The sequence below is a fragment of the Drosophila bipectinata genome, chromosome 3R (genome assembly GCF_030179905.1).
Source record: "Drosophila bipectinata strain 14024-0381.07 chromosome 3R, DbipHiC1v2, whole genome shotgun sequence".
NCBI classification, from domain to species: Eukaryota; Metazoa; Arthropoda; class Insecta; order Diptera; family Drosophilidae; genus Drosophila; species Drosophila bipectinata.
The window spans coordinates 13,938,906-13,961,430 of NC_091739.1; the positions used below are offsets into that span (position 1 = coordinate 13,938,906).

The window sequence follows — 22,525 nt, forward strand, 5'->3', positions numbered from 1 at the left end:
CAATCAAATAAAGAAAATTATATTAATCAATCCATTTTTAATCCTTGGCAATCAGAAAGTACCTTGTGAAACCCCAACTTTAGAATTGTTTTAACATTCATTGACAGAAGCTTAATGAAGAGAAAACACATAGTTATATCTGATTTAATATATTATTTACTAAAACTCATCAAAAGTAATACCAGTGTCAGATAATAAAGATGAAAACCATGTCTGACTTTTGCGGTCAAATAAAACCCCCGTGTCTTAAATGATTTGTTGTGGGATTTTTCCATTTTCCACGCACAAAAGCGCTTTGTACCAGGATGGATTTACAAATCAAAGCATTTATCTGTGGGGGCACGGTATTCCCAATGGCATCGGGGTCGATTGCAGTGGCGGCGTCGCCCACGACAACGGCAAGTGAGTGGCTACCAAAACAAATCAATAAAGCTCTTCCTGGACAGCTTATTCCTGGACAGGTTGCTAAAGTGCAACCGATCAATCTGTTTACCTAAATGCAGTGCGTCACCCGGATTTCCCCAGCTCCGGAGAATTGCCCAAAAGGTAGAAAAAACATGATTTCGAGAGCGTCCCATTCACAAGTCTTTGCCATTTCAAAACCTGCCAAATGTCGCTGCTATAAGCGACAAAAAAACCATAAAATATAAACAAGCCAAATCTGGTAGGCTTGAGCTCTGAAAGTCAGTCGTTGGATGGACGGCAGAGCGGAGTGTCATTAGCTTGATGGTTTAATTCATAAATTCTGCAGACTAACGTCAATAAAACTAATGTGAACTATTAGCTTTCGAGGTAAGGCTTCCGAACCTTGTATTTAGATTGAATTGTCACTGCCGATTCAGTTTCCATAGAAATGTGAACACTCTAACATGCAAGTGCTCGACTTTCGGTATCAATTTCGTTCAACCCCATCTAAATAATGAGTAAAAAGCGCATTGTTCACCGTGTTTGTGTCTAACGTGCTACACTTGAAAAAATTATCACATTCCGTGAGACCCAGCTTCACAGCTTCCGAAAACCATAAAAACAAATAGTAAATTAATCTAAGCTAAAAAGTCGATGCCTCAGATGATAAGAGTTCTGATAAGGCCACAATCTGGCGATAAGAGTGGCTATTCATTGGAACCCTGAGTGGCACTGATAAGACCTTGGAGCAAACATGAATCGAACATACCCAAACAAGCTGGTTGGTTCAGTTGCCTCGCGTCTCCCGTCAGTGTTGCTTACATTTGCTAATTGAAAGCTCGCCCAAAACCTATATATTATGTGTATAGCACATGCTATATAAATTATAAATAAAATTGGCTGCACTTGTGGACCCCAGAAGGTCATTATTTAATAAAGACAATAAGATATGTGATTGAATGCGAAACGAAAAACGAAGCTTTAAGGTACGAGTACTCGAATGGAAATGGCCTCCTCTGGAGTGGTTTGGTTGCAAGATTTTCTCGTAAATTATAGTAGGTGTTAGCCGGGGCAGCAACAAAAATGCATAGTTCAGACATCTCCGCATGGAGGGCAGAGGCATTTTAGTTTTGCTTTTTGTTTTGTGGGACAATTTTCATGGCTTGGACCAGAGAGCACATTGGTTTTTGGTCGCGCCCCATAAATGGGCCGGAATTTGGCATTTTTGCAACGGTGCAATTTACTTTCCCAAGCACACATAAAGCCCTTCTGTCTGCCGGTGTTCTCTCTAGCAGAAAAAAAAAATATATATAGAAACTTTGGAGTGGAATAGGTTAGGTATGTGTATACCTACATATTTGTGTGTTCATCCCGGCAGTTTTTGCCATTACCGTGAAGCCACGACTCCTATACACATATATGGAAAGTGTGCTGCCGGCGTCCTTTCGTTGCTCTCAGAAATGGATTTATTAAACAACTACAAATTACTGGAGCTTTACCGCTAAAGCATATGTGTTTTTTTGCATACATTATTCGCTTTTATTTCTTGCCTTGCAGGACCCGCAACAAGTTAACCAGGACTGAAAGGACCATTAATGCGACGATGGTTCAGAGGCTTCTGCATCGTCTCAACTGCAGTCCTTTGGTGGTTTTTGTTCTGCTCCTAATTGATCACCGCCTGCTTTCTGTGGACTCCAGCTTTCAAGTCCTCACGGAGCCCAACGATGGCAAATCCGCGGAATTCAATATCCAGGAGCTAATCGATGTGATGAAGGTACTGGAGGATGAGGAAATTGTTGTGCGATTGCCTTCGAACTCACTGCTCAAGTACACATCTTACAAGGATGTTTCCATTTTGCACTTCGATGTACCGCCCGATACTCGGACAGCTTATTTTACCTTTAAGGCTTTCGAAGATTCAAAAAGTGCCTTTCGTAAGTATCCGCCATAAAAAAAGATAGACTTGGTAGCATTAAATTGTATTTATTTTATAGAAAGAAAGTGTAAACCCAAAGATGTAACGCTGCATCTGAAGGCTGGCAGCTTTCCAGTGATAAGTCCGGAAAATATTACATTTCCCAAGAACTTTTTTAGCTCTGATCAAAGGTAACCTATAGATGCTTTCATTGAAACAAAGTTGGATTGGACTTAATATTTTTTATTTTTGCAGATTCAAAGTATATGATTTGCAGTTCCTTTCAAATGAGAAACAACAACGTATTACCATCCAAGGGCCGCACATTGGAAGCTGGTTTGCGGTGGCCTTTGTGAGCTGGTCGGATCCCAATAATGATCGAATTGAACAGCAAGGTAAACAAGAACAATACATAACATGTAATAATTATGTATCTAAATTATCTGATTATGTCCTTTAGGAATCGCAGCCAACTGTGACACTTTGCTTTTTGCCGAAATGTCGGTTTCCCGCTTCCGTCCGATAATCATAAACAATGCTGAAGAGCACCAGGACAATTTAACGAGCCATGTCCTGCCCGATGGCAACACAACTGTTAGCAAAGGACTCAACGCAACGTCCAGACCCCTGCGCTCCCTGCCGCCCAAACAAAAGCAAAAACAGTCAGTGGAAATCTTATCTGATGACAGTAGTGGAAAATCCGGCAGAATTCAAAACTCTACAGGGTCGGAAAGCCGCAGCAACAGCAATAGCAGCAGCATCAGCAACAACACGACACCACTGACCGCAAACAATGAAATCGTTTACAGATTCTATATACCCGAGGAAATCGGGGATGCCATGGCCCGGATCACATTCGAGCAAGTGTGCGCCGACTGTCCGGCCGTGGGATTCCATGTCCGGGCGAATGGATACCCGATGGGCGGTCTGGGTCACGGCTCCATCATCCGGGTAAATCAGACGGACGAAATCTCAATTCCGTTCGGCGTGCAACCCAACACATGGCACTACGCCGCTATGAGTTTTGTGGCCGATGATGAATCGCAAATAGTGAGTGGCAATCACAGCATATCGTATGCCCTGAAAATCGATTTCCTTGCCCCGGAGGAACAGGACGATGAGCCAACAAATGGCTCCACTACCAATCCCTGGAAGCCCACAAAGTTCCGCCAAATGAATTTCTATTCGCTGCTGCGGCAAACGTATCGCGAGTTCTTCATGTTCGACTACGATCTCCGGCCGGATGCCAACGGCACAGTGCCGGAAGTCCTCAATCTCACGGCTCAGACCCATTCAGGCTTTGCCTTTGACTTGGGCGACGTGTCCGACATCGGTGGAACTCTCACCTTTGCCCTCTCCATGAAGGAAGCCCATCGGAACAGCTTGAAGATGATCGCACTGCCCACCCAGTCGCCAGATTTGGGAGGCATTCTCGCCGAACGGCTTATAGGAGATCCCAAGGAAGCAGTTGTCCCGCCTGTTAAGACCCCGGACTCCAGATCTAATAACCAGAGTATGCAGATTATCGTTTGTATGCATTTGGGTGAGCCCGGGGTGCCTACTTGGCCGGATAAGTGCCGCTACGGGTTGCGATTAAAGCCCGCATCTGCGATTGTGAATCATACAGAGACTATGGGTCTGGTGCATGTTCCTTTTCCCGAAAGTGGACGATGGTGAGTTGAGAATCGTATCACAACTATAGCTTATCTCATGGAATGTAATCCCCTTTCCTCCTACAGGTATGTGACCATGGGCCTATTTTGTCATGGAGCGGAAACGGCTAGAGTCGCCATCGTAGAGATCGTCAAGGAGTTCATTAGCAAGCACCGTCAAGTCCTGCGGGAGATGCGACCGAGTTGTGGTTGTGCCACCAAAGCTCCTCGCTACTCCGAATGCTTGGCAGCCCCCGATTGCCTGGCCAAGATGAACGAATCCGAAGCCCTCGAGATAAAAGAGTGCATGATGGACTGCGCAGTGGAGTCCACCAAGATGACGCAACGGTTTGAGGAGCACCGCCGAGCGGCGATGGAGCAGCACGTGGCCCTGGACAACTGCAACACCTCGGTGGTGTTCACGGTGTCCTCCAGTCCTTGTGTGGTAGGAAGGTGTGGTCGTTTTGGTAGATGCTACCACTACATGTCCGGCGGCTTTGTCTTCTCCACCTGCGTCTGCTCGAAGGGATACAGAGGCTGGGACTGCACAGAAGACTCGCAGGTGCCCACCAACATGTCCATCCTGGTGGCCACGCTGCTTCTGACCCTGAGCAACCTGCTCTTCTTCCCCAGCATTTACATGGCGATCAAGAGGCGCTACTTCACCGAGGGCGTCATCTACTTTTTTGCCATGTTCTTTTCCATATTCTACCACGCCTGCGATGCCGGCGAGGATGACTATAGTTTCTGCCTGGTGAAGATCGGGGTGCTGCAGTTCTGCGACTTCTACTGCGGCCTGCTGAGCATCTGGGTTACCTTGGTGGCCATGGCCCATGTCCGGTCGGAGCTGGTCTCCCTCCTGCACATGTTCGGAGCCATCCTTCTGGCCTTCGGCACGGAGCTAAACAAGCAGAGTCTATGGGTCTTCCTCGCGCCGGCCCTCACCGGAATCTGCCTTATCTCCACCAGCTGGGGCCTGCGCTGCGCCAAGAGCCGGAAGCTGTTCCCTGCAAGGAGATACCTCTCCGTTTGGCTGCCCTTTGGTCTGACCCTTGTCATAGCCGGACTGGTGTGCTACGCATTCCTGCAAACTAAGCAGAACTACCACATCGTCCACTCCATCTGGCACATGGTCATGGCACTGAGCATCCTGTGCCTGCTGCCCTCGCGCAAGTCGTTTCTGCCAAAGTGCTAGCACGCGGAGTTTGATTCCCATGGCCGGGAGCTTCTGCTGGCTGAGCAGGAGTTCTACATGTGAGATCATCGACTTCGTACTACTTTCCTCATCGGACAACATTACAGGACCTAGAATATAGCGTATAGCTTTCATTTTGTAAATAGTAACTATCCAAAGATAAGTTGGAATTGAATCAACTAAGCACTGAATGTTCACTAAGCGGAATGCACGGAGTCTATTTAGAACAAAAGAACCTATTCTTTAGCCAATGTATCTGCATCTTCTAAGAGTGCAAGCATTACCTACTACGAATCTGTTTTACATTTAGAAACTATTCAAAAAGCCTTACTAAACTTAATGGAGTGCACGCATGGAAATGTGTTTTAAATAATTTGATGTGTACATAATATCTTGTTGTTAGATAAATCGCATACTATAAGGTTAGTTCATAACTAGGTCATACTCCATAAACACTATCGCACTTATTAAATACAAAAAAATAGCAATTTAATAATAAAATATATGTTTAAAACTGATAAACAAGATGGAAGAAAGTGGTTTTATTAATAGTTTTATTGACCAATAAGTTAAGTCATATTTTAGAATCTTTTATAGTTTTATTGACTATTTCTGTGCATCATTTTTACATATTATCTATACTCTAAAACTTCGCTCTATATTCTATCGTACACTTCCTGATCCATATCGGATTTCCCGCTCAAATTGTTCGGCTTTCAGTGTCCCATCTATGCTTTCGCAATTTTTGTTGAAAACGCTGTAGGCGCTCATCTCGTTCCGTTTCTTAGGACCCGTCCGGGTGTTGAAATAGATCGCAAACAGAGCCGAAAACATGAGGTAGACCAAGCCAAACTTTAGCTCAATGGCTATCACATAAACGGTTACCCAAAACAGAAAGTAAACAAACCAAAGGATGTACTTTAGGGTATTGTTTTCCTTGAAGTGATGATCTGTGGATGCGGATGCGGTAGTATCTTCTTCAGGCAGCAGTTCATTTTCACTGGAGAATGCTGTCTCGTCATCTGATATTTTTTCTAAGCTTTTTGTAGTAGAGGCTGGGTCCTAAAATACCAAACAAAAAGGTAAATAGCTAACGATCTTTAAGATACTAATAGAATCTTGTGACACTTACCTGTTGTACCTCGATTGTTGTATCTTTATTCGCCCCGGTGCCCAACATCCAGAATCTTCGCAGCTTGTCCTTGAAATTATTTACCGTTTCCTGCCGCTTTTTCTGGAGGCGATATTGTCGCAACTGTTCTTGAAAATCAGCCATCAATTTTAGCTTGCAAGTATTTTGATCAAAATATAAACATAAGGAAACTGAGACGCGTCAACAACTAAAATAAGTCAGATGTTGAGATATCGATATATTAAAGTCAGCTGTTAACTATCGATACATTTAGGGAAATATTAGGGGTATTTATAAAAACCCTACTGTTATTTTACCTTTTTAAAAGTTTGAAAAAACTTTATGCGTTTTTTAAACTTCCTCAACTTTCAATACAAAAAAATGTGTTGGTCTGCCAAAAAAAGATTTTTTTTAAATAAAACAATCTATCTTGCTAAATTTTAACCGGGTATGCATTTTTAGAAATGTTCCCAAATATATTCAACGGGTTCAAGGCGTTGAATCGCGAACAGCTTTTTAAATAATTGGAAAGCATTTCCAAGAAAATATTCTTGCCCTAGTTTAACCAAACGATTGGCCATATGGAGCTCCTTAGGTTATAAATTATGTTGCTTAAAGGTGTAATTATTTTTTATATGTAGAATATCAACTTCCTCACCTAAAAACAAACAGATATGTCGACATACGCCACCAGATTTATGTCAGTAATCTAGTGGTAGCATTCCATTTTCACACTTTTTATTGTTATAAACGTTAGAACGTAAACATAAATATTTTTTATGAAACAGTGGTTGCTACCGTTAGTGATTAAAGTAATCAACAATTATTGCCCAAGACATTCACTCTTTAACACAAGGTGTTTACTTTGGAGGGTAATAACAAAAAGGTTTAAAAATTTAGATAAGTTTAATTTTAACTTTTGAAGCTCTAAAAATATATAAATTATTTAAAGTGTAAGGTGAAGCAAATATATTCAAAAAGATAAATATGTTTCGTTTATAATATGAATAAGGATTACTTTGTAGAAAATACAATAATTTAAACCGGTAAAACCCTGGAATTTTGTTAAACAGTATTACTCGCATTTTTATATGAGTAGTAGATAGTGACTTCCACCTGGAACTCTGGGTGAAGATGAATGACGACCACCTTTGCATTATTTGCTCTAATGAATTGGAAAAAAACAGAATAAGCGAGGCACTCGGGTGGGAGTACGGGGCCGTTCTTCTTTCAGATTCAGCAGACGGACCCAGTGAGTGATACACATTTGATAAATAAACATAATATCATCTAGACCCTCAATTATCTTTATTGTTCCCCCTGATAACCCAACCTCTAGGGGCGTCCTCTGGCACTCCAATAAAGTTCTGCCACTGCTTTTATACCCACATCCGAGCGGAATGCGGTTCAGTTTTAGTTTGTCGCAGGTTCGGGAATGCCACAAAAGTTAAAAGTCAATCCTAGAGATCAAAATGACTTCGGAACAAAGCCAACAAGACGTTGAGGCAAAAACAAACACGGTTGCCACAAAACATGAAAGTGGAGATCGGAGTGCTGGTCACGAATACGAGGATGTGCTTCAACTGATCGGTAGTGCAAGAATCCTTTCAGAACAAGAGTTCCTAAGTAATTAAAAATAAATATATATTCCGAATTCAGGATTTGGGCGTGTGCAATGGATTGTCCTTCTGGCGGCAGGACTCCTCCTGATGATGGTCATAAACGAGACCATGGGCATGTCCTATATAACCATTGTTTCCCAGTGTGATTTTGAAATGAATTCAAAAGATAAAGCCATTATGAGTGCTGCCAGTTTTATCGGTGAGTGCGCAGTTTTTCTATTTCAAGTTTCATGTTCACGTGAAATAAATTGTTCTCTAGATAAATAGTTAATCTAGATAGTTAAATCTTTATCTTACACGTTTTCCTAGTTGTATATTTTATGCGTGAATTTTTTACACATTTCAGGAATATTCTGTTCCTCATATTTTTGGGGATATTTGAGTGACACTGTAGGGCGGAGGCCGGTTTTGATTTATACAACTATTGCTGGAAATGTCCTATCATTGTGCTCTATATTTATTCCAAACTATTGGTTCTACGTCTTTCTACGTTTTGGTGTAGGATTCTTGTAAGTATTGACTTAATTGTATCAGAGTGCAACGTGACTTTAAAGTGTAAACTTATTAAATATGATTCTATAAAGAAGTGCTATCATGAACTAATATTGAAGATAATGCTATTGACAAAAAATTCCGGTTTTATTTTAATGTCTTATTTGCTTAAACAGCATTGCTGGAGCCTCCTCCACCACTTATGCGTACTTGGGAGAATTCTTTACTCCCCGCCATCGTCCAATTGCCATAAACTACGCCAGTCTTTTTGTGGGAATCTCCACGGTTTATGTGCCAGGTAATTAACGATATTAAAAGTTTATATAATGTTAAATGCTAACAAAACATTCTTTTCAGCCACTGCCTGGCTGGTTCTATCCATGGATTGGAGTATAAGTGTGACGGATGACTTTGCCTTCCGTCCATGGAGACTTCTAACCATTTGCTACATGCTCCCCGGTGTCATTGGAACTTTAATGCTTTGGACTTTACCGGAAAGTCCCAAGATTCTTTTGTCCTTACACAAAACTGAAGAGGCGTTCTCTGTTGTGGATTGGATTGCAGTAAAGAACTCTGGAAAACATTTGCATGAGTTCAAAGTACAAAAACTTAAAACCGAAGTCTGTGCTGATGGGGAAAATATCCTACTAATATCTAAATCAGCGTAGGTTCATTTCTTTTAATACCTTGACTTTAAAAATAATCGATTAAACCCTAGTTCAGCAACCATAAAGAAAATGTGGAAGGAAACACTACCACTTCTAAAAAGACCACATCTGGTTAACTTTGTCATAAGTTGCACAATCATGTGTGGCCTATTTTTCAGGTAATATCTTAAATATATTAAGGATTCTCGGGTCTTACGATAATGTATTCCATCTATAGTTCTTCTGGTATGGGTCTTTGGTATCCAGAGATTCAAAATCGTTTAGGTTCTTCTGACTCCCACAATTTGACAGTCTGCAATGTTATAGATGCCTCCATTGATCAGATGCAAGCCAATCAGACTAACAAAGTAACTATACTTATATTAATCTTAATAATTTAATGCTCAAACCAAATGCTTCTTAGGTATGCGATGATCACATAAACACTAAGAGCTACGTAGATACAATCACCTATGGAACTGCCCTTATTGTGGGATATATCCTAATGGGCCTCGTTATCAACAAAATTGGTCGAAAGGCTTCTATTTTCCTTGGCCTTACCTTCGCTGGAGCCTGTGCCATAGCCCTAATTTGGATCAAAGACGATGTAGCTATTGTGATAGCTTTCTGCTTGTATCTGGTTCTTCCGGGACTTTGCATCTCGATCCTGAGTGGAGCTGTAGTCGATCTTGTTCCGACTCATCTCCGTGGAAAGGCAGTATGTATTTGTCTGATGCTCGGAAGAACAGGAAGCGTATTTGGTAGCAACATTATTGGAGTACTACTGGACGCCTATTGCACTGCCACATTCGGGGTTTTCTCTGGATTTGTTTTAGGTTGGTAGATGAACATTATTTTTCACATAAACCTTATTTACATCTTACTTTTTTACAGTTTGCGCCTTATTGACGTTGATACTGCCTATTTGAGATTGTTATGTATTTATAAATAATTTAGTTTAATTTATATTTAATTATAATTTAGAATTAACTTAATAATTTCTTGTTAATATGAATAAACAGTATTCAACTTGTTAAACCTAAGACAATTACGTTGTTCTCTTTTTTAAGATTTTGAGGCAACATTTTTTTTGATTCCACAACTTGTGAAGAAAACAACATAAAAAGACGTAAAGTATAAAAGACTGCATTTCATTTTTTATAGCCTAGATTGCATTTTCATGGGCAGCCAAGTATAACCATCTTATGAAAACCATTAGTATTGTGCTTTGCAATTGTTTACACCAGTCTTTTTGGGATGTTTCATTTTCATAATTTGTCAACAAGTTTCCTAATTAAAAGATCACCCCCACTGTACTTTTTCGGTTTAAGCAGAACATTGTCCCTTCTACTGCTAACCAGTTTGCAAATAAAATCGAATTCATTGATGTTGTTAAACTCTCAGCACATTGTTCTAAATTGAAACAAATCCCCAAATGGCTTTTCTCAAAACGGGTTTGTTGTGGTTTTCACATGTAGAACTGAGAGCATTCTCGAGTAGCTTATTAGAATACAATGCTTAAAGCCAGGTGCTGCACCAGCTTACTGACCAGTCAGTTGTCAAGTATCCGAAGAATCTCAAGATGCACAGCTCGCTGGAAAGCAACACCCCCAATGTGTGGGACTATGATACGATATTGGAAAAGATTGGTGAGCACATACCATTCGGATGTTTACACTTCTTCAAGAATAATTTCAATTTTAGGGTATGGAAAAACCCAATGGATACTATTGATTGTGAGTGGTTTGCTGACAATCACTTCGGTTGCCGCCCAACAAGCCATGAGTATCATTGTCATTGCCTCTCAATGCGAATTCGAAACCACACAGGCTGAAAAAGGCGTGATGATGGCTGCCAGTGTTACAGGTGAGAATCGTGAATCGAGTCGGCATCTCACACAGCTAACAATGGAATATTTTAATGCTTGCCCAGGTATTTTCTTATCAACCTATATATGGGGCTACATCAGCGATGATATAGGGCGTCGCAAAGTCTTACTTTATGGCATTTTCGCCTCGAATGCCCTTCAGTTTATTCTCATGTTTGTTACAAGCGTTTGGCTATTCAACATTATCAATCTTCTGGTTGGAATTAGGTGAGTGCAAACACACATCTGTGTACAATGTAATATCCAGTAGATCCGAGTAATGACTATTATTTAGTATGGGAGGCGTATCAGCAGCACTCTATGCATATTTGAGTGAATTCAATATTCCCCGCCACAGGGCAGTGGCAATTAATTACTCCACAATGTTTGTGAGTGTGACTGCAATTTATGTACCAGGTATTTATAGTCCTGTCGTTGTCCCTAAAAAAATACCTCAAATTTTTATTTTAGCTACTGCCTGGCTGGTACTCTCCTCCGATTGGTCAATCACTGTGGGGAACTTCGTTTTCCTGCCCTGGAGATTAATCCTTTTTGTCAGCTTACTACCAGGACTAATTGGCGGCTTGGTTTTGTTATATTATCCTGAAAGCCCCAAGTTTCTGCTTTCACAAAATAAAGACCAAGAGGCTGTGGAAGCTGTGGGTTGGATTAGTAAATTCAATCGAGGAAAACCGATACAGAATATCCTTAATTGCGATGAAATTGTACTTAAGTCGGAAGACCCTGCTGGTGAGAACATACTGGCCGATAACCAAGGTTGTGGCATTGGAATACTCTCCAAGATAGCCCGGGCTACGGTTCCACTTTTTTACAAGCCTCATGGCTTTAATTTTATTCTCTGTAATTTGGTAATGTTTGGCATGTTTTTTAGGTAAGAAAAATTACTACAATCTCATTTATCCAAGGCAATTTAAGGTAATACTTTTATTTTCAGCTCAAACGGCATGCAACTTTGGTTTCCGGAAATTGTGAATCGTTCATCTGGCGCAGAAAACAATACGTCTACAGTTTGCGAAATTCTTAGTGTACCCGTGGAAAAGCCTGACAATATTACAGAAGAATTGGTAGTATATTATAAAACGTAATACCAATCTTCTCCTATTCTTAAATTTGTTTAAATTACAGGAATGCACAGCTACTATATCCAGCAAAACTTACATCGATAACATAATTGTTGGCGTTGCATTTTTAATTGGCTTTTCTATTCAGGGAACTTTGCTGAATCCTTTGGGCCGAAAGAATGTTCTCGTGGCAGCCATTGTGGTTTCCGTGTTGAGTGGAATATTTTTGCATTTTCTTGCCAATCCTACAGGTGTCCTTATTGCCTTCTGCCTCTACATACTTTTGCCGGGACTTTCGATTTCAATCATGATTGGCGCCATTGTGGACTTGGTGCCCACGCATTTGAGGTATAAAAAGGTTTTTAAATTTTTTTAAATCTACAAGTATAATTATATTTTCTCCTAAAGATCTAAGGCTGTTAGCTTTTGCATGTCCTTGGGAAGACTTGGAATCATTGCTGCTACTAATTTAATGGGAGTGATGCTGCAACCATATTGTAACACCACTTTTGCGATTTTTACTTGTACGCTAGTGGGTAAGCATTAATGATTGGATTTCTATAGAAAGTACATTTTTTGATAACTTTTATTTTTTTATTGCAGTGTGCTTGATTATTGTTCATTATCTCCCTATACGGAACTCAGCCTAATAATTTTCCTTCGTTTTTCAAAAATATGTAAATAAATCACTCTTATTTGAAATTAGTAATTTCAGTCACCGTTAATGAGAACTAATGCTTCTTTATAGTGTTATAATATTTTTTTTATTTCTTTTTTAATTATTTTTTTTTACTGACAGTTTGCCTTTTCTTTTGAGGATCTATTCCTCCTCTTCTTCCTCCTCCTCCTCATCATCTTCGAGGGCTTCCTCGTCGTAGCTGTTGCCACCAGTGGGTGCTTCCTCAGCATTTGAGCTGAGCTCGATCACCGGCTCCTGTTCTTCCAGAGGCGTTACAGGCTCTTCGACCAGGGGTTCAGGATTCTCCTCGTTGTCATTCTTCTGAATGGCTTGGAGTTCCTGGGCCGCCAGCTCGGCTTCCTGGCGGGCAATCTCGGCCAGCTCGGCAGCCTGACGGGCCAGTTCGCTATCGGCTTCCTTCTCGATTTCCGCCAAGCGCTCCAGCTCCTGTTCGCGCTGACGCTGCTCCTCTGCCAGACGAGTCTCCTCCTGGGCACGGGCCTCCTCCTCGGCAGCCTGTTGGGCAGCAGCTTCTTCAGCGGCCTTCAGGGCAGCAGCCTCCTCGGCGGCTTTCTGGGCAGCAGCTTCTTCGGCAGCCTTCAGAGCAGCTTCCTCGGCAGCTTTTTGGGCAGCTTCTTCGGCTAGACGAGCCTCTTCAGCGGCTTTCTGAGCAGCTTCTTCGGCTGCTTTCTGGGCAGCTTCTTCGGCAGCTTTTTGGGCAGCCTCCTCGGCGGCCTTTTGTGCAGCAGCCTCCTCAGCGGCCTTCTGTGCAGCCTCTTCTGCGGCCTTCTGGGCAGCCTCCTCGGCGGCCTTTTGGGCAACAGCCTCATCGGCGGCCTTCTGGGCAGCTTCCTCGGCGGCTTTCTGGGCAGCTTCTTCAGCAGCCTTCTTGGCCTTTGCAGCAGCCTGCTTTTCGGCCTCAGCGGTCAAGCGATCGCGTTCCTCCTTCAGAGCTCTAAAAATCCATTTAAATATATTTTAGAGGTTGTAAGGTTTTGTATAAGAATCAGTGCTGCCTTTGTCCTTTTTCCAAAAATTATCTGTCCTTTGTGGTCCGTTTAATTCTAGTAGCACAATTTTCTAGTAGCACAAACAAATAGTCAAATTCTTTTCAAAATTAAAGCCTTTTAAATTACATTAGTTCTATGAATTTAATTTAATAAAAAATTTAATAAAAAAATCTCTATCTTCAAGTTCATTTAACGATGATAAATATATACAAATTTTATTATTAATTTAAATTGAAATTTATTATGAAAAAGAAGGCTGAACTGTTGATGCAAAAGAATGGTTTTTTGACCGGTAGAAAATTTGTATGAAAACATGATTATATAAAAATATGTCTTTGTCTTTTCTTGTTATTTGTTGTGTACTGTTTTTAGTCAATTTTTTTTAAGTATTCTTTTATTTTTGGTAATGGCAGTTGGCAGCACTGACTGGCACTGGCACTGCTTACTTCTCTTCACGACGCTTGGCCTCATCAGCTTTCTGGGCACGCTTCTTCTCCAAGTCCACCTCATCGAGGGCCTCCTCGTTGACGGTCAGGAGACGCTCCTGGCGCAGGCGCTGCTTCTCCTTCGATTCGAGATCGACGGGATCCTCCAGGGGCCTAGGAGCAGAAAATTTTCTAGACGGACGGTTAGGATCCAACTCGGCATCTGAAATGTAAAGCTTGTCATGAACTCCACAACCACTCTGCATTTGTTGCTTGTTTTCTCTGTGGAACATTTATCCTTAACCTCGTTGATCTTTCGTATATTTACTTTTTAAATTACTGTGTAAGACTAATACTTACTATTCCGGACGGCGAGTGGAGTGGTGGGTTGGTTTTAGACGAGGCAAGGTAAAATTGCAGTTCAGAAGACGCCAATGGTTTTAGAGTATTGTGTGGCATTAATGGGGATTTTTTTTTGTATTTTTATTTCGGTTCGGGGTGTGAAGAATTAACCAAAATGTAGTTAATGGGTTAAGCATACATACATATATACATCTCAAAATGCAAAATTGTACATAAATCAAGCTGAGGTTGCGAGATTCGGAATTGTGTGTATTTGTTCTGAATTTTAAAGTTTTTGTTTTCAAAAATGTTATTTACAAACTATCAGATCTCTTTTTGTAGTGTCTTCAAGGTAAATCTTTGCTGGAATCACTTCGTTGCTAAAAAATTATACCAACCCATCCTAAAAACCGCTGCAGATTCCCCATAAAAAAGATTCGTTTTAGATCAGTATTTACAAATTAATATATTGATACATATATGGTAAGTAAATATCCCTAGAAGTGAGTTTACATATGCTTGAACATAACATTTATTAACAAATTTCTCGCTGACGTTCGTATCTTAAATGCCAAAAAAAAAGTATGCAAATGAATTCAATAAATATTATTTAACAATTATGAACATAAATTTAAATGTCAGCTTTGACGGGCTTTATATATTTTACTTAAGTTAAAACAAATCGAAAGATGAAGGAGTATCTACATTTGGGTAAGTCACATGAAAAATGTTAGTATCACAAGTGATGCGCTGAATTTATTGTATTGAATTTCTTTTCGATCGATTTTAAGCTTTTCTGATCTGATCTGATCTGTGTGAATATTAGTCTGAGTAGTGAAAGCGCCAGAGTGGGTCGATATCATTTGTTCTTCTTGTAGATATCGACTAATTGTCTACCACGCAAAAGAAAGTCTTTTAGATTGGTTTATTTAAGAAATAGAAGTGTATGTCCATACAAAAATCAGGCATGTTATCATTTAGGCCTCAACTTCAACAGCTTCAACTGGAAAGAATCAATCAATCATAAAACGTATAACGTTAGTGAAATACAATGAACGGAACAAATCAGGATGCAGCAACCAAATATGTACGTTAGTTACAAATGAATAAATTAAATCAACTTCTGGAGCACCAGTATAGAAGATATCGAAAATATTTTCTTAATTATTTCTTATTAAGATATTCAGGGAGGTATTCATTTATGGGAACATAAAAAATAAAAGGTGCTTGATATTATAGAAAACCTACTCCGTTGTTGTAATAATTCATAATGCAAGGTTAAATATGAATTCATTGACTTGAAATAAAGATGAAGAATATATTTATGGGATACGATAACATGGACGATGTCTATTACAAAAAAAAACGGAGTAGTTGTGGAAGAGATAGTGACTTACAATCTTTACTTTAATCCTTTTCAATTCTAACAAACTAATATAAATATTTAGGAGCAGAAATAATTTGACGAGAAAATTTTCAAGACAAGAAAAATTTTTTTTTTGACTGGCAATAGTATTTTGGCGGCAACATCGAAAACATATATGCTTGAATGATATTTATATACAGGTGTCATTTTCAAGCGTCATGTAACTGAAGTAACAGGACTTACCTTCCTTCTGAGAAACAGTGGATTGCTTATCACTCTTCCAAGTGGGATGTCTAAGGTACCAGGACAAGAGGTTAATATCAGTTCGAACTTTGTCCGAATCGTACATTGGCCTTCTAATATTATAGGCCTTGTCACCGCAAATCCTTACTGATGCAAGATGACTTTTACCTTTTATTGTTTAATTATTTAAAAGATAGGTATTTAATAACTATAGTTCACTAGGCAATAAATTATGATGTTTAACCACAGTTGTGAACGGAATGCAACAATCGCACATCTGACTACATGAAATGAGGGACTTACCAACATATTTAACAGCTGGCCGAGGGTAGTGCGAAATGTTGTGAACCTCCTTGGCAACATGGCGAACTGGGTTTGTGACACGGGCCACATAGGCATCAAGAGCCAATTGCGAAGTTGGGGCATAATCGTAACTATAAGCAAGACATTTTACTTAAAAATATATTCTAAAAATTTGTATATTTGAAAACTACTGCCTAGATGACAATTTAATTTGTTTTCTTATTTTAATTCTGAGAATTCTATTGGTTACACATGGCGTATGAGTAATTTATATGCATACATATTACTCATACGTCATGTGGGCCAAGAAATATTTGTCTGGCTGTAATTTTTATGGTGCATGTCAAAATAGTGCATGCATAATAAACTTTAAAATTATTTCACACGTAATTAAATCTTTTTATATGAATAATTCAAGATTTTTGCAACCTCTTGGCATACATGCACAAAAGTATGCTATAAAACAACTTAAAAATGCCAACATTCTTATTAACAACATAATTTGAGGAACATTTTTTTATAAACCCAAAATAATAGACTATTAGTTACTTACCCAGTGACTGGGAAAGGAGTGCAGCTGCGTGCGCGGCGAACCACAGGAGTATGCAAGTCACGAATCAGGGACTGCGCGCGGTTGCGAATCCGGCTAGTTTCCTCAGAGAAGGTCTGGAATTTGGACGGCATTTTAGTATGCTAGCCAGGACCTCTTCAATATCAGTTTCCAAAACAGGCACAAAGCACTGAACAAATAATGCGAAGCTACGGCAGCCTTTTAAAAGGTGGACCAACTTACGGTGAAGGGTTCGGTATTGAGGTAATTGGTTAGGGCCCGGGCGCCATAGCCAGGCGGCAGCCTCTTCAGGTACGAGGGCACGGCACGGACCGGGGTACGGGTGATCCTAACCGGGGAGGTGGTGATCCTCACCGGAGATACCGAACGAGCGTACACCCGGGTGATCGTAGTTGGGTTGTAGTGGTACGACGGCGTGTAAGTAGTGTACGATGTCGGGGTCAAGGTCGAAGTGTAGTAGCTCGATGGCAGAATTGTGGGGCTATAGTAGGTCGATGGCGTGGTGTAGGAGTACGAGGTGGTGCGCTCCGGCGATGAAATCACTCGGGTCGTCGTGCGGACAACGCGAACCGGCGATGGAGAGTGTATGACGCGGGACACCACGCGGGCGGGAGAGGTTACAACTCGGATGGGCGAAGTAATGACCCGGGTGCCACCATACCTGGGCACCGAGTAGCTCGAGTAGATGGGGTAACTCGACTTGTACACCTATTTTTGCGGATGTTTTCAAAAATTAACAAACAACTCTTGAATGGCCAAGGCATGGAATGAGTTTGAAACTAGAATTTTTAGAATGAGAAAGCCATGGAAGGAAATAATAGTTTATCAAAAAACAATGAGAAACAAATAAAAGTTGAACTTCTCAGTAAATGAGATTTTTAATTATGGTCTTTAAATGGATTTTGTGTTTTTTTTTTTTTTTTAATTTCTTTTACTAATAAATTTATTGGAGAGGTTCTTATTAATTTTGATATGAAAAAAGTAATTTAACTCACTAATAAATAAAACTACTTAATGAGAAGAAGGCTTACTACTAACCGAGAAGACTTCCAGTGATGGTGATGTGATTTTTGGTGAAGTGATTGAACAGTGTGATAATAGTCAATAGAAAAGAATAGTGAACCATAGAAAAATGGATGACGAGCGATTATGTATGGCAATAAAATGAAAAGCAAATACTCACTCGAGTCACTTTCGAGACAGTCGGGTACTGCAATTAATACAAAATAACGCATTTGATTTTCTGTTCAAACCCAATTATGATATCTTGACAAAACGGTTTCATTCACCTTTTTTTTATCTAAAAGTTATCTTGCTACAATGTGTCTTCAGAATGAATATCGTATCTGTTTTTGTTTTTCTTATTGAGAATTCAACCAAAGTATAATGAATAAGTTTTTTATTTTTTTGAGATAAGACCGTGTTTATTTTATTGTATCACAAATATGTTTTAACATGACTGCTTGAAGGTTGGCGAATACGTAGAAATATCGTTGCTGCAGTAAATCTAGTCTGTATGCGAAACTATTTGGTCATTAGTGGGGATTAGTCCAAGTCAAAACATTTACATCATTTGAATACGAGCATCGAAAACATCATATATAGTACATATAGGCACTCAAGGTTAGCGGGTTAAGTGGATTATTGAAATAAATAAATATATATACGTATATATATTCGAAACAATGACGTATTAGTATCGGGCACACCATAACACATAGCTAGAGCAGCTCCTAAACGTGGTAGGAGAAGTGACGGTAGCGGGTTCCGCCCGGCAGGTTGCCGGAAGTGGTCGAGGAATAGCTGTAGCCGCCGGGTCCGGCGCCAGTGGTGCTGGTCCGCTCAGTGCTGTAGTTGTACGAGCCGCCGGGACCGCTGCGCGAGGTCTTCTCGACGGTCGAGGAGTAAGTGGACCGCTCAGGACGGGAGGAGTACGGGTTGCTCGAGTCGTAGCTGCTCTTTTCCACGGACGACTTGGAGGTGTACGAGTAGTCCGAGGAGGCGCGGCTGCGGTGCGAGCCGGGTCTGTCCGTGCACAGGTCTAAGCGTGGAGTCTATAAATTCCGATTTGATATTGATATAGAGAAAATGTTTTTTTTCGCAAGCATCACTTAAAAGGGTATAAGGCGACTGAACTTGCTGCTCCAAGAACTGTATATGCAAAATTAAAACAAAAACGCATTGCGACTCGAAACAAGGGAAATTGAAACATGTTCGAACTGTTTAACTTTAGAGCTTAATGCAACCATCTATGCCAAATTACAATATGTTATGATTCTATGGGATTATGAGAAGTTAGATACAAGGGTACACAGAGAAAAATGCAAAAACAATCATTAATCAATTGCTAGTTAAAAGTTTAAATATAAACGAATATAAATACGTTTTTCTTTATCGAACTTGTATTATTTCTTTGTGTATACATTATAAAAACACAATTTTTAGTGGGTTAACACAAGTTTTTGTATCAACTATGGATATGCTAAAATGTTGGCCTATCATTATTTTTTATTTTTCAGATTTTTTTGAGTGTTTTTTGTTATTGATACTTAAGTGAAATTTTAGTTTCGTTCGGCTAGATTCGATGTGGTTCGGGTTACAGGGTGTATATATATACGTTTTGTGGGTTTTTTAGTTCGCCCTAATAGTAGTATTTGGTGACCATCGCGCCCGATTTTTCGTTGCGGTAGGTCTCCCTGCGCACCGGCAGGCTCTCAGAGACCGCCCGGTGGAGCCGCGGCAGCTGGGTGTCCAGACTGTCGCGGGCGGTACGGGCGGCGGTGTTGCCACCCGCCTCCACGGTGTCGATATGCTGGCGCACCATCGAAAGGATCCGCTCGCGGTTCTTGTCCCGGGTGGACACGTACGGCTCAATCGGCTCGTAGGCCAGCTTGTAGTCGGGTTTGATCGCTGCCCGATTGATCGGGTCGAGGATCGACCGTTTCCTCTGCTCGGCAGCCGGACGCCGCACTCCGAAGGCGGTCACCGGATCGGAGATGAGCGAGGGCCGCGGCACAAAAGGTACTTTCTCCCAGTCAATTGGTGTTCTCTTTGGTCTCTGCAAATCCCAAAATTCCACAGATTTGTTTGTTTTAATTTCTGGGATAGCCATAAATTAGGTGGCTACTTGGTTAAGTTGGTGCAGACAACAACGCTGGCTGGTGGTTTGTGGCATGAGGCTGGGAGCTCATCTATATATATACACGCTCAACTATGGAGTTGAAAAGCCTGGTTGTGGTGCTATGGTGGGGCATTTATATACAGCTGGGTGGGTCAAGCAATAACTCCAATATTCGACAGACCTTAGGTTATGACGCAAACAGCATATCTATATATGTACATTAGATAGGACCTTGGCGTGGCATTACTCATACGCAGTGTTGACCCGTTATCATAGCAAGATGAAAAATTGTCTTTACCAAAGGTCCCCTCTAGGCCACACATACACATATGCAAATTGATACGACGTAGTGTGGTTGTAAGTAATGAGCAATGGGAGCATTAAGTTGGAACACAACAGTAAACATAAATGTATATACAATATTATAATATGTAAGTTAATTTTTAATAAAGCATCTTTGAAATTCACATCTAAGTGAGACATTAAAAAACTTAAGAATGCGAAAATATGTATTCCACACAACAATTAACCAATACGAAAAGTGTCCAGAGACTGCGAGGTGTCTCTTGTGGATATAGCTCTATCTATAAACATATATATCCTTGCTTTGGATTATTATAACACCCATTAATACGCTCGGAGAAAAATGGCTGTTTAGTTATTTTGTATTTTTTCCTCAGCATTTATCTTCCAATTTTCGAAAATCTTGGCATTATTTTATTGTTGGTTTCTGCCATGGCTTCGGTTTATTTGAATATATTATGGAAATCGGAAAGATATTTTTAGGACTAGCGAAGAGCGAAGTGCGCGCGCATATAGTATTACACATACAAAAAGCAAAACCACGGCCCCGTACAAAAGCAAAGCCCCCTATCGAGAGAAATGCGTTTGTATGGGATTCATCGAGAATTCGCATGTGTTTGGAATTCCACTCGCCTGTATATTCTAAACATTTTTGGGCACCAGACGGACCTCAACTTTTTGTAAATAATAATAAAATAGATTCGAATAGAGAAGAAAATTTCGGATGTTCGGCCTCCGCTAAAATCTTAAAATGTGTTCGCCTGATATATGCACATATATTTTGGGGTGATGAGTAAACGCGAATATCCGAAAGAGATATGAAGATCATCGAGCAGCCATAAATTTAGGAAAAAACTGAATTCCCACGACCTCAAGAAAATTGTAATGCCTTCACACTCGCATAATTTTGTCAAATATTTTTAATTAATGGCCTGTTTTTATGGTTAAGCCATGAACACACACAAACGAAACGATATATATATCACATATAGTACAGGTACATACAGGCGTATGTAGAATCTATTATGAAAGCGATTAAATTGTTAGAAATAATGCATGTATGATCTATAACTGAACCTGAAATTTCTAGTATTTTCTCCCTGAACTCTGTCGCTCTGTTTCAGTTTCTGAGACTGTTTCGTTAAAGTATTGTTTTAAACAAGTGGATAAGTTACAATTAATAATTACAAGTTGTTCGATACGATATTCATAATTGGTAGACACGTTTCATTCAAACTTGTTTCAATTTCTTAATTAATCTGTTCGCTTGTCAACATAGAACCGTGGAGTACAGCAAGTGGGACACAAGCGCTTAAAACTGAAATATTTATTTCGACCAAACATTTGATTAGCTAACTGCTTTCAAAAATGTCAAATTTATCCAATGCGTTTTTGAATGTACAAGATTCTTTTTGGGCACAATATTGGGCAATGATAAATTGAGATTTTTTAACTTGGACGCACAGATAGATTTCACAGATTTAAATTAAGGTAAACCACACTACCGTATGTCAAGTGTAACTAAGTGTTTATCCAATCGCTTACCGTAACGGCATAGGAAGTCGTCACCGGCCTCGAGGTGTACGTTCTGCGAGTTGTGAATCCACTTTCGTAAACCATTTTGTTTTTGGTGATTTTGTTCTTAGTAGATGTATTAATGAATTGTTCGTTGGATTTGGTTCGGATTTATCGTCGTTGCGTGTTGTTCACTGGACGCCCGTTCGAGTTGATCTGCCTGAGAATGGCACGGAGCACTTGCTTATAATTTTTTGATTTTCAAAATTTTCACAAGCTTTTCAGTCTCTTTTTCGGTCTCGCTCTCTCACGCTCCGTCCCAGTCAGTTCCTCTTTTTCTATTCATCTCCCAAATAAACTTATTTTTGGAATTAAGAAACATTGACATCTCTCGACGCAAAGAGCAAGCAATTTCTGTTTACATAAAGCCAGCAATTTTCAAATACAAGTATATATCAGGGAAAGCCTATACAAATATATATGTAAATGGCTTGTTTTTTTGCCCAGAGGATAGCCCTTTATTTAAAAAACAATCTATTTCGGGTATTTGTTTCCAGAATATTTGCGATCGTTAGTCATCGTTTATAAATTCCGCCATCAAAACATTAGAGTGGGCGATAGTGTGCAATTGTTTTCAT

The 22,525-nt window shown here is 40.1% G+C and overlaps 5 protein-coding genes across 8 annotated transcripts; 3 read left to right on the forward strand and 2 right to left on the reverse strand.

The window, feature by feature from the left end:
* The first annotated feature begins 878 nt into the window (after positions 1-878).
* On the forward strand, positions 879-5,691 carry LOC108129787 (post-GPI attachment to proteins factor 6). Its single transcript, XM_017248026.3, has 6 exons — positions 879-1,391; positions 1,963-2,339; positions 2,400-2,511; positions 2,576-2,715; positions 2,781-3,993; positions 4,060-5,691. Exons 2-6 carry the CDS (start codon positions 2,009-2,011, stop codon positions 5,165-5,167), a joined length of 2,904 nt encoding a protein of 967 aa, XP_017103515.2. The 5' UTR covers positions 879-1,391; positions 1,963-2,008; the 3' UTR covers positions 5,168-5,691.
* Positions 5,632-6,515, reverse strand: Saysd1 (SAYSVFN motif domain containing 1). The gene is made up of 2 exons (XM_070281487.1): positions 6,300-6,515; positions 5,632-6,229 (listed from the first exon to the last, which is right to left on the reverse strand). Exons 1-2 carry the CDS (start codon positions 6,441-6,443, stop codon positions 5,831-5,833), a joined length of 543 nt encoding a protein of 180 aa, XP_070137588.1. The 5' UTR covers positions 6,444-6,515; the 3' UTR covers positions 5,632-5,830.
* A 1,166-nt stretch (positions 6,516-7,681) lies between these two features.
* LOC108129342 (synaptic vesicle glycoprotein 2B) lies at positions 7,682-10,030 on the forward strand. The gene is made up of 9 exons (XM_017247311.3): positions 7,682-7,889; positions 7,959-8,120; positions 8,268-8,430; positions 8,590-8,711; positions 8,771-9,077; positions 9,132-9,239; positions 9,299-9,428; positions 9,485-9,896; positions 9,955-10,030. Exons 1-9 carry the CDS (start codon positions 7,772-7,774, stop codon positions 9,987-9,989), a joined length of 1,557 nt encoding a protein of 518 aa, XP_017102800.2. The 5' UTR covers positions 7,682-7,771; the 3' UTR covers positions 9,990-10,030.
* A 594-nt stretch (positions 10,031-10,624) lies between these two features.
* On the forward strand, positions 10,625-12,734 carry LOC108129727 (synaptic vesicle glycoprotein 2B). Its single transcript, XM_017247940.2, has 9 exons — positions 10,625-10,709; positions 10,765-10,926; positions 10,993-11,155; positions 11,223-11,344; positions 11,399-11,819; positions 11,883-12,012; positions 12,074-12,357; positions 12,418-12,545; positions 12,613-12,734. The coding sequence occupies exons 1-9, from the start codon at positions 10,643-10,645 to the stop codon at positions 12,657-12,659; spliced, it is 1,524 nt and encodes a 507-aa protein (XP_017103429.2). The 5' UTR covers positions 10,625-10,642; the 3' UTR covers positions 12,660-12,734.
* A 33-nt stretch (positions 12,735-12,767) lies between these two features.
* On the reverse strand, positions 12,768-22,124 carry LOC108129726 (protein anoxia up-regulated). Of its 4 annotated transcripts, none has more exons than XM_017247936.3 (7): positions 21,918-22,124; positions 18,132-18,158; positions 17,171-17,656; positions 16,931-17,043; positions 16,378-16,508; positions 14,145-14,346; positions 12,768-13,643 (listed from the first exon to the last, which is right to left on the reverse strand). In XM_017247936.3, the coding sequence occupies exons 1-7, from the start codon at positions 21,990-21,992 to the stop codon at positions 12,830-12,832; spliced, it is 1,848 nt and encodes a 615-aa protein (XP_017103425.2). In that variant the 5' UTR covers positions 21,993-22,124; the 3' UTR covers positions 12,768-12,829. The 4 variants fall into 4 exon arrangements, with proteins under 4 accessions (XP_017103425.2, XP_017103426.1, XP_017103428.1 ...); XM_017247937.3 differs by lacking the exons at positions 12,768-13,643; positions 14,145-14,346 and adding exons at positions 14,913-15,468; positions 16,075-16,242 and having other exon boundaries at positions 21,918-22,120; XM_017247939.3 differs by lacking the exons at positions 12,768-13,643; positions 14,145-14,346; positions 16,378-16,508; ... (1 more) ...; positions 17,171-17,656; positions 18,132-18,158 and adding an exon at positions 18,344-19,002 and having other exon boundaries at positions 21,918-22,116.
* Between the last annotated feature and the right edge of the window lie 401 nt (positions 22,125-22,525).